General features: G+C 38.6%; 1 protein-coding gene across 2 annotated transcripts in view; it reads right to left on the bottom strand.

Annotated features, from left to right (window-relative positions):
* The window catches only part of ap3d1 (adaptor related protein complex 3 subunit delta 1), a 30,846-nt gene extending 22,443 nt beyond the window's left edge, over positions 1 to 8,403 (bottom strand). For both annotated transcript variants that reach the window (XM_062555275.1, XM_062555276.1), the window contains exons 1-7: positions 8,069 to 8,403; positions 3,132 to 3,227; positions 2,840 to 2,920; positions 2,197 to 2,277; positions 1,703 to 1,810; positions 1,419 to 1,548; positions 649 to 788 (exon numbers count right to left, since the gene is read on the bottom strand). In XM_062555275.1, the coding sequence (XP_062411259.1) occupies positions 649 to 788; positions 1,419 to 1,548; positions 1,703 to 1,810; positions 2,197 to 2,277; positions 2,840 to 2,920; positions 3,132 to 3,227; positions 8,069 to 8,164 (732 nt within the window). In that variant the 5' untranslated portion in view covers positions 8,165 to 8,403. The remainder of the gene's footprint in view (positions 1 to 648; positions 789 to 1,418; positions 1,549 to 1,702; positions 1,811 to 2,196; positions 2,278 to 2,839; positions 2,921 to 3,131; positions 3,228 to 8,068) is intronic.
* Between the last annotated feature and the right edge of the window lie 4,475 nt (positions 8,404 to 12,878).

The following is a 12,878-nucleotide window of genomic DNA, read 5'->3' as shown; positions in this document are numbered from 1 at the left end:
TTTTTTTGTCTTACAGCCTGAAATCAAAACCCATTTTTGATTGATGACTGTAATGAAAGCAAAAGGAAGTTTTACAAAGTATTAAGTCAGGGGTATGATGACTTTTCCAACCCTGTTATTCTAGTTTTTAATTTTTTATTAATTTTCAGAACTGTTTACTTTTTTTTCATTATTTTGATGTTGTACAGCTAAATTTGTTAATAAAACTGGAAAAAATATTTTTTTAAAATGGGTTTAGATTTCAGGCTGTAAGACAAAAAAAGTAACTATTTCAAAAGGGTATGATAACTTTCTATAGGCACTGTAGGTCTCAAGCGAAATGGCTTTATGGACATCCTTGCTATGGAACAGGCTACCTTGACTCTCAATCTTCGTTTCACTGCAGCTAATTTAGTTATCAACGAACACTGAATGGTTGAAATGACTTCAATCCAATCAATCACTGCACATTGTATCCAAAACATTCCTTCACAGAACAAACACTGGCGTGACAACATTGAACATTTTTCTTATGTTGGTTGAAAGGGTGTGACAGCCAAAGTCTGCACTTATTGCACCAAGGCCAGGTGCTTTCAGGTGAAAAGCATGAATGAAAATGCCTGAATTAACACAGAAAGAAAAAACACATTCACTTCGGTCAGGACTTACCAGTTTAATGATTTTAATCAGTACCCAGTTATTGGTGGAAGAGGTCATCAGCTTGAAAAAGAGGGGAGCCAGAGACAAGTAATTCTTAGGATTTCTTCTGGCCAGCTCACAGATGACATTCACTGCTGCTGACTGGACCCCTGGAAACAAGAGAGGCATGGAGCGTTTTGATTGAATTCATTATTAAGTAATCATACCGGACCTAAAAAAACTAGATCATGTTCTATTAAACAGCTGGTCACAGGTGAAGGAACATTTTCTTGTTGACTGACACTTGTTGACTTAACCTTAAAGCTAAGCCAGACAAGGTGATGTGACTGATATTTGTAACTAATAATAATTTGCCTGTTACTTCCATGTGCTAATTCAATACAGGAAATTTGGTTGTAAGGCAGTGAAAGCTAGAGGAGAAATGTGCTTTTGACTTTTCACTGGTTTCCTTAGCACCTGTACCAAGCTATTCAGCTGAAAGTGCAAACCAATGTTGGACCAAGGGGGAAAATGTTTCTGGGGGAGTGTTTGGAGTGTTCGTATGACATGAAATTTGGCACTGCACACACTCGTGCCATTAGGATGACACCCACCATCCAACAGAGCAGTCGGATGAGTGGTTCGAGAGTTATGTGTGGAACAGACAGAGTGACACACAGACAGAATTTCCTTGCATTAATAGATAGATGGTGCAAATGGAGCAAACAGGCCGAGAATCAAGTGAGTGGAGTACATCCTTTTTAGCACACAGCCACAGAAACATATATTTCTTCATTTACCAGGGTCAGGGTCCTCCAGTTTTTCTTTGAGCCTGGGGAATGCTGGACGCAAAGACTCTGGGTACTTCAAGAACACCTTGTACATGATCAGCACAGCTTTCTTCCGGATGTAAGGCTTAGTGTGGGACATCTTGTTGGGAAGAATTGCAACAAAAACAAAGAAAAAACATCACTTCACTTAAAAATTGCTCATAATAGTGACAAGATCAACAACAATAACAACAGATAAGAATAACTCAAAAGTATGGGCATCACACACATACAAAATAAGATTAAGTGCTCACTAGTGTCATGATGTCATTAGCCAAGTCACGAGCAAGATCGGGGGTCACAAAACACGACAGGCCAGTCAGGGCAACACCAGTGTCGTACTGATTAGGACTACTGAGATCCTGGAACAGAGACAAGAGAGAAAAATAAAATGAATGATGAGATTGATTCACTAATTCAACATAATGCTTAGTTAAAAACAAATAGGTTTCCTTAATTTTTTCAGCCAAACAGCCCACTACATTTTCTGCTCCTTTAGTGTTTTTCAATAATTTTCAATAATTTATACTTTCAAGTTCAGAGTGAAAATAACAAATATTCTAGAGACAAAAAGTTCTAATTGTACAAATATAATAACTACAATGAAATGTTGCCAGGATCCTCAAGCTGAAAGGTCTATCATGTTTATGGCTACCCAGTCCTTAAGGCAGATGAAAATCCTTGAGAAGGCTGCAAAAGTATTAATCACAAAACATGAAACTATTACTGAAACATGATAACTATTTACCTTACGAATCTGATTGGTTGTCAACATGATGACATCAGTTCCCTCATGAAAACACTGTGAGGCTGCCAAATAACCAATCCTCTGTGGAAAAAAAGAGAATATTACAGGGTTGTGTGTGATCAATTCTGCAATTTATCTTTTAGATCATGTAGAAGGAAAACATGGAATCACTCAATCCTGAGGAAAAATTATGGAATCACAAACCTAAAACTCATAATCATAATCAGTAGTTCTCTGGCTTTTATCACAGCTTGAATTCTCTGAGGCATAGAGAATGTAGAACAGTACCCTTCATCAATCAGATTTCAACTTTGTCAAATAGCAGTTGAAAGATCAGCTTTCAAGGACGGTGCCTTGTCATGCACAATTTTATTCAGATTCCACCATACATTGTCAATAGAATTGAGATCCAGACTGTTCGTCATTGACTTGATACATGTCTTTCCTAAAGAAACATTTTAATGTTCTTTGCTCTATGTCAAGATACGTTATGGGACATTTGTATCCCCCCCCCCCCCCCAACAAATAAAACAGCTAAATGAATATCCAGAGTGATGATTCCGTTTGAATTTTTGCTAGGGTTTGTAAAAGAGTTTAATCTTGCCTCACACAGAACACATGTCAAGAATGCAAATGTCCTTACCTTAAATGTGAATTTAGAGGAGCTCATCACCTCAACTATGTTAAAGGCAGCCCAGCTGACATCATAGCCCAACATCTGCAACTGCTCACAGAAAACAGGGGGTAAATATGGAAAAATGTAATAGAATCTAAAAATACATAACACCATTACAAATAACAAAGTAAATCAAGAATGTGCATTTATGTGCAATTATTACAAGTGAATCTTCTGATAACAGATATCATACAATATGTTATCTGCAGGTTTCAGTCTAACATACTTAATTTACTGTAGAGTGTGAAAATAGTCTTACGTAGGTAAGTTTGCAGACGGCATTGGCTTTCACTGCAATGTTGTCTTGTTTCAGCTCCTGCTTGATCTCATCGATACAAGTAGAGATGTACTTAGCCTGCCAAAAGAGGAACAAAAGGCTGTAAAAATAGATAGGCACTGAAAAATAATCAACAGTACCAACAAAAACATCAGTGGTGACACAAATGCACCCACCATGACAGAACACAAGGGCTACAAAAACACATCAGACCGATTGTATCATTGTAACAATTAAATACTCAGTATGCACGTCTACTGTTACGGTTCGAACGCTGTGGTGCCATGGCAACCACATTTTTACACATTTTTACCTGAGAATAATTCCTATATTTGCACAGAACTTTTCAAATGAAATATAGGCTGCTAAATCAAGCATCCTAACAAAAACATCCAAACTTTTTGGGTTTAATGCCATTGAAGGAGGGAAAATACTGCACTTCATGGTTACGGAGTTACAGAACAGCATATTTTAAACGTTTCCTAAAAATCTTTTATTATCTTTTTCTTCATTTTCATGTCAAAACAATGAAAAGGAACACAATATATAACGTAAAACATGGTTATATCTTTCACAATTACTTTCTGATAAATGCACTCTTCAAGAGCACAAAATCCTAAATGCCTGACACTCCATTTGGCATTATCTTCAAACTGCTGTAACTTTTGATCTAGGGCACACAGAAACAAGCATTAACCTGTTTTGTAATTTAACTGATTGGTAATCATACCAGATGTGTTTTGTAGAGATGTAGAAAGTTTAATTTTTATCCTAGATGTTACAAAGCGTGTGATAGGTCCCTTGTGCATTGGTGGTGAAGTGTTTGGTGGACCCTATTTATTTCACATCAATGCTTCAGTTTGAAGTAAATAATTGAGACCTGTTTTTTCTTAGAATATTTCCATTAATATCATTAATAAGGGACAAATAATATCCTTATTTTGTGGGATACTAGTACAGTGTGTAACTGGTACAACATTTTAAAGGATAGGCCTACACAATATCTTGTCAATATTACACACCCCTAGTTTACACAGCCCTCAACCAGACTACCGATACTGCAAAGTTTTTGATCCCTTCAAATGGAGCAATTTGGAAACGCTATTGGCCCGATTTTAGTTTGAAAACTCCTGACTTAACATTTTAATGTGAACCACAAACGTTTGAACATGATACACACAATCCCTTCCTGTTTCCTTCTCTGACTAATCAAGCTCTTATCATGTGACTCCAAGACAAGAACAGAAGACAATGATAAAACATTTTTGAAATCAGATCTGTAAGTATCCATGACTAGCCACGCAGCTGTTTCTACATTCTATAATGTTTCATCCACATACAGTATATACAGGAGGTTAACTATTATTGCTGGGATAGGAAGTCATGGGATGTGTGTCAAAGAAAAATGAGAGAAAACCAAGGTAGCAAAATGGCTGGAGTGTGTTTCCAATTCACAGCAGTAATGAAAATTCCTCCTACTCATTCTTTCAACAGTGTCATTCTCTCACTTCTTCCTTCTCTCCAACACACAGGGCCGTATAAATGCAATCTTGCTGGTCATGGGTCAGTCATGAGACTGCCGTGAAATGCAGAGGGAAAGGGAGAATGCAGGGGGAGAGGGAGAATAAATACGCTGTAGAGGACACGTCATATTCATGCCATATATACAATTAAATACATTACTGGATACAATTTTCACCACAGCTATTTTGTTGGCTACATAGCACAAAACTTTAAAATTACATACAGCAAAATGGGCAAAAAGATTGAGTAGATCTTCATGTAAGCTTTAACGTTTGTTATAGCTATGAATTACCCCATTCAAACATGGAGTTCAGTGCACATACAAATCTATGGTATTTAATGTGATTCCATATGAGACTTTGATTGTGAATGTGCAAGACATTTTGTTTTGTTTAGTTTTTTTCTCATTACAATTCACTTTAACTCCACAGACCACTAGGCCTATTTATCAGAGATGTCATCATCATGAACATCACATCACACAGATTAGGTTACTTGCCTGTGTACATGCTGTGAAATTTTGTTTCAACAATATCAGAATGCTTACATTTAAGTCTAATAAATATACGCTGAAATTAAGAAATTGAAATATATGTCATGCATTTGTTGGTCACAAAAACTAGACCAAACTTTGAACCAAAATCAACTGAGCAGATACAAGATCTCTTTATTTACCATTCTTGACACTCATATACAAGCCTAACTGCATGTATGGTCACTCACAAACATTCAGACAGCAGGCTAGTGGTCAGTGTTTGAACACACCTAGAACTCATTCATATATTATGATCTTAGTATTAGTCATCTACATTGCAGAAGTCGAAGTCGATCGAATTTACATATCAATCTCTAACTTCCAACACAAAGGTAGAATTGACCATGTAGCCACACCCCCAATGTCACGTCCAGGGTATGCCAAGATGCAATAACACACACGTGGTGAACTGTGGCTTCAACATTCCTCTAATTTTAGGCGGCAGCCAGTTAAAAAAATAATGACATAACACATGTTTAACCTTATGAGCCCTAGACTATTGTATGGGCATTAAAAGCATTTATCCTGGTCATTGTAAGTCATTCAAAAAATATTATATTTTGCCAAGTATCTCACCACTGCAAGCTGGCAGCTCAACATGCCTTACATGTACATGTATATGTAGGCCTGACTGTCCTGAATCTGGCCATATAAAAGCCATGATGGAGGGGGACTTTGAGACTAAGCAATTTACAGAAATATGTGTGTACCTTACAGAAATAAATGCCAATTTCTATTTAGTGATGAAAAATGACCTTTCTGTGCTCCATATCTGTGACACGAGCTGATCTGACCTGACTTGACCCAAGTTTACACGTTAGCCTGCGTGTGTGCACTCATAATGATTCTCTACAACAACTTTTTACTGCATTGCAATGAACAAAGTAAGACAAAAAAGTATTACTTTGTCAGACAAATTGGGATGCAAAATGAATCTCGAATTGGATACCATGCAGGAATTTGCTAGGATCTCAAAACCAGATTATGAACATGCCATGCCATGCCATAGAGCAAAATAGCGTTGGATTATGAACATCCGCAAACTCAGCAATTTTGCTTTCTCTTGACCACTACTCATACTAGGATCTTCGTCATCTGGGTTAGAATAACTGTCCAGGACCCAGTTCAGAGTCTGCATTTCTCCTTCGCAGAAATGTAGTATTTTCTCTTTAATAATAAGATATAATAGAATATTCTAATACCGATGTTCCATATTCTGATGACCCCCCTCCACCACCAAAAATTATCGATTGTATCGAACTGTGGGTGAAAATCCTAGAACGTTTAGAACTGTCTATGAAAAATACTTTTCATGATATTAATGCTTAAACATTGCTTCCCAGATAACAGTTTTTCAGGCTATAAAACTGAGATTAGGATTTAAACAAAAATATTTCACAGGCCTTGGTTTTGAGACACATGATACACACGATATAGGCTAGACAAGGTTTAGCAAAATCTGAGATGGAGCAACAACCTCATCTGATGTGATCCAGAATGACCAACCTCTGACTATATGCCATCATAGCACACTAACACACTCTACACACTGGTAGAATTGAAAGGGTGCCACCTATCATCTGTGTTGGCATGCAAAGGGCACGGGGAGGAAAGCCGTAACCACATCCACACAACTCATTCAAAGAACATTTATAATTCAGTGACCTAGGCTGTACATAGTGGACTGAACAACAGACACTTTATCCAAGCAGTCAGCTTCAGGTTGCACAAAAGCTCAGAAAATCCTGAAACCTTATCGGCAGTGCTCCAGAGGACCTAAGACCAATTCTGTAGGTAGCAAAAGGCCTACAATTCTCTATTAAACATACTTTAAGTCTACACAAGATCCCAAATTGATATTTTAATAGAATCTCCATTTGCTGCAACAGCATACGCTTAACTGACCAATACCATCACTGTATCTTAACCTGGACAGTACACTCATTAGCAAGCTGATTAAAAGAAAAGAAAAAAAGCAGAATATCACAATAAGATACCACAGTTAACCACAATGACATGGTTCCAAAGTGCTGGCCACAATCCAACAATAAATATTTTAGTGGCAGGACACTGTACACTGTTCACTGCTTAACATGTAATTTTGTAAGATTGTTCTTAAAGTGAGTTATAAAATAATAATAAAAGCAGCCATCACCAGAAAGATTTTAGGTAAAAGAGTCAACAGCTGTGACATGCATCATCTATTCGCAATCTGCAAAGAACTGTAGGTCATAGATCATGTGAAATCAGTTTACTGCAAATCTCCAGGCCTATGACATATGGGTTATTTACTTCCGGCTCCAAGATGACGTGGCCACTTGACAGCTCTAAACTAGAAACGGCTGATGGACCATGTTCTAAAAAATCTTTGTTTTTACATTTTACATTATATATGTATCCCTCGAATTTCATTTAATCAGCCCAATCAAAGCAATTCCAACACCAACAAGCAGTGACTGTCAGAGCAAGCATTCGCTTGCTGTCCATCCGTGCACAGAACGACGAGGTGTCATATGGTGGAATATTTCGCGTAGCGTTAACATTAGCATTTGTGACCCCAGCTAACTGTGCAGGTAACGTTGGGACTTAGCTAACCAACCAAGCAAAGCAAGTGTTAACGTTCAGTATATCGGCCGATGTGCTGGTAAGCTTGTCTGGTCGCTAACGTTAAGCTTTCTTGCGAGAATGTATTTTTCGGCAAAGGTTAGTTTGCTAACGTAAGTTAGCAACAGTGCTTTGTCACGCAGCCTAATGTTAATGTTACCGTTACCTGAGTCCAGTCAACTGGAGCCAACAAGCTATCGCTAACTAAATATTCAGAAAAAAGCAAATGCAAGCTATTGCATTAATAAGAACTTACCTCATCCTCCTTATGATTTCTGATGCCACGCACTAGATCCTGAAGGTTTTTGTCAAACATCCGATCGATGCTCCCTTTAACAATCTTCAGAGCCATTATTGCGGATTTCCCACATCAACGTTGGCCTGCAAGTTTGTTATTTTTGTTTGTTTTGTTTGGTTTTGTCACGTCTGTCCAATGAACTCCGAAACGCGTGGGTGGGGTACTAAACGACCCACAGGACCGCGTTTCATAAAGCGATCAGCGTCCTTGATGGCTCGCCTTTGCTCGGTATTACAAGCCCAATATATGAGAGAACGAATAAGCCGTTCTGGTGGAGCAATAGCCAGCGGTCCGATAGGAAATGGCTGACAAAATGAGAACACATCACTGCGGTAAGAAGGGGAGGGCGGGGATACATCTTGGGTGGGGCAACACATGCAGTTCGGCCCATGCATGCAGGTCCGCCAGTGAATGCAGGACGCAGAAATAAAGAGGCGAGACCTGCTTTATCAAAAAACAGCTCAGGGTTCTGTTGCCTTTGCAACATTGGATGAATGGTTGCTGATAATGGGCAATGTGCTATTGCATTAATCAGCCATTTCTTTCTACTGTTGAGAACCCTTTTTCAATTTCTAAGTGAAAAATACAAACACACACACACACACACACAGTGTTGGGAAGGTTACTTTTTAAACATAGGTAGGCTATTCCACAGATTACTGCATAAAAAGTTATTTTGTAGCATATTCCGATATATTTGAATACTTTGGATTGCACAAAGGTAGGCCTAGGAGGCCTATATCATATTTTATTAGCAGTGGATGACAGTTATGTGAAGTTACCTGACTGTAAAAAAACAGATCAGAATATGAACAGAAATATCAGGGATAGGCCTTCAACTAAAGTGCATAAAACTTATATTTTTAAATTGACATTAGGGGCTAGCTAATTTCTTTTTAGCACCCACTTTGAAACACCCTGCTGTAGCACACCAGCCACACCATATTGGCAAAATATTGGGTCACCTGCCTTGACTCATATGAACTTATATATATATATATATATAGGCTATATATATATATATATACACACACACACATACATTCGTAATTAGAGAGAGACAGGAAGTTAGTGGGAGAGAGAGAGAGATGGGGTGGAATCGGGACATGATCGCAGGACGGATTCAAACCTGGGTCTATGTGGGCACTCGGACCTGTACATGGCACGAGCGCTAGCCTGTTGTGCCACAGTGCCCCCTGTGACAACCCATTCTTAATCTGTAAGCTTTAATATGACGTCGCTCCAACCTTTGCAGCTCTAATAACTTCAACCTTTCTAGGAAGGCTTTTCCACAAGGTTTAGCTGTGTATTTATGGGTATCTTTGACCATTCTTCCAGAAGCACATTTATGAGGTGACACACTGTTGTTGGACAAGGACTGCTCTAATTCATCCCAAGGGTGTTCTATTGGGTTGAGGTCAAGACTCTGTGCAGGCCAGTCAAGAAATTAACAAAGAGATTTGCTACCGCACAACGCTGTGCAAGACATGTGACTGAACAAAATGGTGAACAATTCAGAACAAATCATCTTGGCGAACTAAATGACGCAACTGTCCCGTCAATGATCGATCAACTGAGAAACTTCTTTTTGTGTAGACCAATCCAGTCGTCATTCCTTTTTGTTTTCATAATAATGGAGTCAAATATTTACCCAACATCCTTGTTTGTCTATATTGAGGTATAACTAGATAAATTAAGAACTATCATGGCATATTTATTTTAGTTAGCTGCTGCTAACCTTCGTAACGTTTGTCAGGTTATTCTTTGTTAGAAAACTACTGCTAGCCTAGTGACCCTTGTTTCTTTGCCCAGATAAAAAGTAAAAAAAAAACCCCATCATGGTCTTTTTGACATGGTAAATCTGAATGTGACTTTTTAAAAAGTGCTTAGAATCAATTACTATTCCTTTGCAACAACAAAAACAACATAATGCTTTTCTAGACAAGTGTTTTACAGTGAAGGGGGGGGCCTCACTAACCACCACCAATGTGTAGCACCCTCCTGGGTGATGAACAGCAGCCAATATGCATCAGAATGCTCACCACACACCAGCTTGAGGTGAAGAGTAAGAGTAAACAGTTTTGTATTTTGGTTCTGTAATGACAGTATGCAGTGACAGTAGGCCTACTTGAAAAACCGAGATCGTTGATAAATCGCCGGAATTCAAAGTAAACTCAAAGTATTGTCAAATATTACTCCAAAACCAGTGAAAGTTGCTAGGTCAATTTTAATTGAGTTGAAGTACAGAAGTAGCTTACTTTCTTTTAATAATAGGCCCACTTAAGTATTAAAATAGGCCTATTTTTCCTTTTTAGGCCTATTGAAAAGTAGCCCACTTTGTCTCTATAGGACTTTAACAGACCTCCAACAACATTTTACATATTTTCACTTACAATATAGCCCTTTAAGGGAACATAGCATTGATCATTTGCATGGAGGTCAACAAAGCTCATGACTGCCTTGTTGCATCCTATTAATGAACTACTAACATTCACAAGTTTAAATCATATTGCCATGGAATTCCATAACAGTAATCCATTTGATTCCACAACAACGCTTATAAATTGTTATTCATTCTCTGTTCAGAAACGGAAAACACTCCCGCGGAATTAGCCTGGGAAAACCTTGACGAACATCTGGGATTTGCTCTGCAAGTATACGTATGGCCAAGCATTTCCAAATTTTCCCAACTGAGGCAACAATTCAAGCGTTGAGGTGAGTATTACACTATGCCGATGGGGCACCCTGTGGAAGCTGCTGCTTGTTTGAAGCTCATATCACGTTGCCATAATTGACCCCCCCCCCCCGGCCTGATTAATATGCAAATAAAATTATGCTTGTTAAACTCACTTCAACAAGTCTTTTGCAATCATTTAACCTGCTACCGCAGAATAGCCTACAAACAGGACTAGCCTATGTCAAGGTAGATTATTTACCATTTAATGATGTGAAGACCTATCAATGTGGTGAATTTCTAATTTCATCCTAGTTTCACCAAGAATTTACTTAGTTAGGTCTACTATTCACCCCTACCGCCCTTGCCTGCTGTGAATGGGCTGTAGCCTAGTAGGCCTACGGCAGCCATGGGGTCAGACCTGGTTTTGTCGGTTTAAGTTTTTGTAGACTAGGGGTACCCCTTTAAGATTTAGGAGGGTGCCCGGTGATATCCTTTGGGCAATTCCGTATATTAATAACCCTCCCTTTCTTGTTCAATATAACAAGATATCGATAAACACTTTTCATCTAATATGTCAACAAAATAAAAATAAAAAAAATAAAACACATTTTGAAACTAGCTTCATCCAGTGTTCAGATTTTGCAAATCAGCTCATTTAATTACATCATGCCACGTTTGCATATTTAAACATTATATTACAGAAAACGTGTAAAAGGTTTATTTTTCAATAAGTGAAGTTAGTGATATCTGTTTTTTTTTTTTACCCTATTCACCTGCGCATTATCGAATATCAGACTGTGGCGCACTCCTCTTGGTGGCAGTGTGCGGTCTTGTGTCATGACAGTGTTACAGGCGGAGTTATGGTCCCGTGCTGTATCAGCCCGCCCCTCTGTACACCTAAGGAAGCTTGAACAAAATGGCGTCCAAGTCAGCTGATAGCGAAATTACACAGGGCGACAATCACGGCAGACTTGGAGAATCAGAAACCTATCGTAAAACACGGTTCTAATGAAGCAGATCTTGCTGTACGTTCATGCGCATGGGAAAACATTTCCCCAATAATAACATCATCATTCACGTCAACTAATGTGGGAATAAGAGGTGGGGAACTGTGGGAAGATTTTGCGGACAGGAGTTCCCCAGTTGCGGGCTTGTCGTCACCAGGCGCGCCGGCGGCACGTGAGATACGGGGATAGCCTATATGACACCCACAGTTTTGAATGGCAATCATCCCCCTAATTGCTTATGAAGGGAAAAAACTGCTTAAAGCCGCTTAGACTGCATAATTTCACATTCACTCTTCTGGTAACAGTTGGATATCTGAAATGCTTGATCTGAGGTCCCACTACTTGAACCGGCCCTATGAATCCTCAAAATAATAAAATAATTATTTTTGGAAAATAATATATATGTAAATAAATAATATAAAAATAATTGTTATTGTGAAAACATTGTGTAGGCCTAGCTATGTCATCTGATTTTAGATACAGTTCAGCCATTGATTTCATTAAAGCATATGCTGATGATATTGATGAGGGGGTGTTTACAAGGCAGAGACCTAAAACCATCCAGCTGCGCACACCTTTAGATTTATTTGTGATTTATAACAGGCACATCTGCGGGTGCCGTACACATTTTTTGTGCGTATCTTCGTTTTCTCTTAATCACACGTATGATCATTTCAGAAATTATCTAAGATCAAATGAAGGATGGGTTCTACACAACATTTTTATAAATGAGGTCCAAAGAGGCCAGTTAAGTTCATCCACACCAAAATCTGTCATCCATGTCTTTGCGGACCTTGTCATGTTGGAACAGGAAGTGGTCATCTCCAAACTGTTCCCACAAAGTTCCCAAAATGTCTTATTTTATATTATTCCTTTCACTGGAACTAAGGGGCCAAACCCAGTTTGAGGATGGCCCCTCTCTGTTCCAACATGACTGTGCACCAGTGCACAAAGCAGTTCATATGCGAGTCAAGGCAGGTGACCCAATGCTTTTGGCAATATAGTGCTTAAACACGTTTCACAAAAAGCAAGTAATATTCAAGGTAACTTGCAAACGTACCATGGGCGCAGTGATATCACGCAG

The sequence above is a fragment of the Sardina pilchardus genome, chromosome 15, assembly GCF_963854185.1.
Source record: "Sardina pilchardus chromosome 15, fSarPil1.1, whole genome shotgun sequence".
NCBI classification, from domain to species: domain Eukaryota; kingdom Metazoa; phylum Chordata; class Actinopteri; order Clupeiformes; family Clupeidae; genus Sardina; species Sardina pilchardus.
Note: the sequence above shows the minus strand (reverse complement) of the source record. Positions and strands in the feature narration are given on the sequence as shown.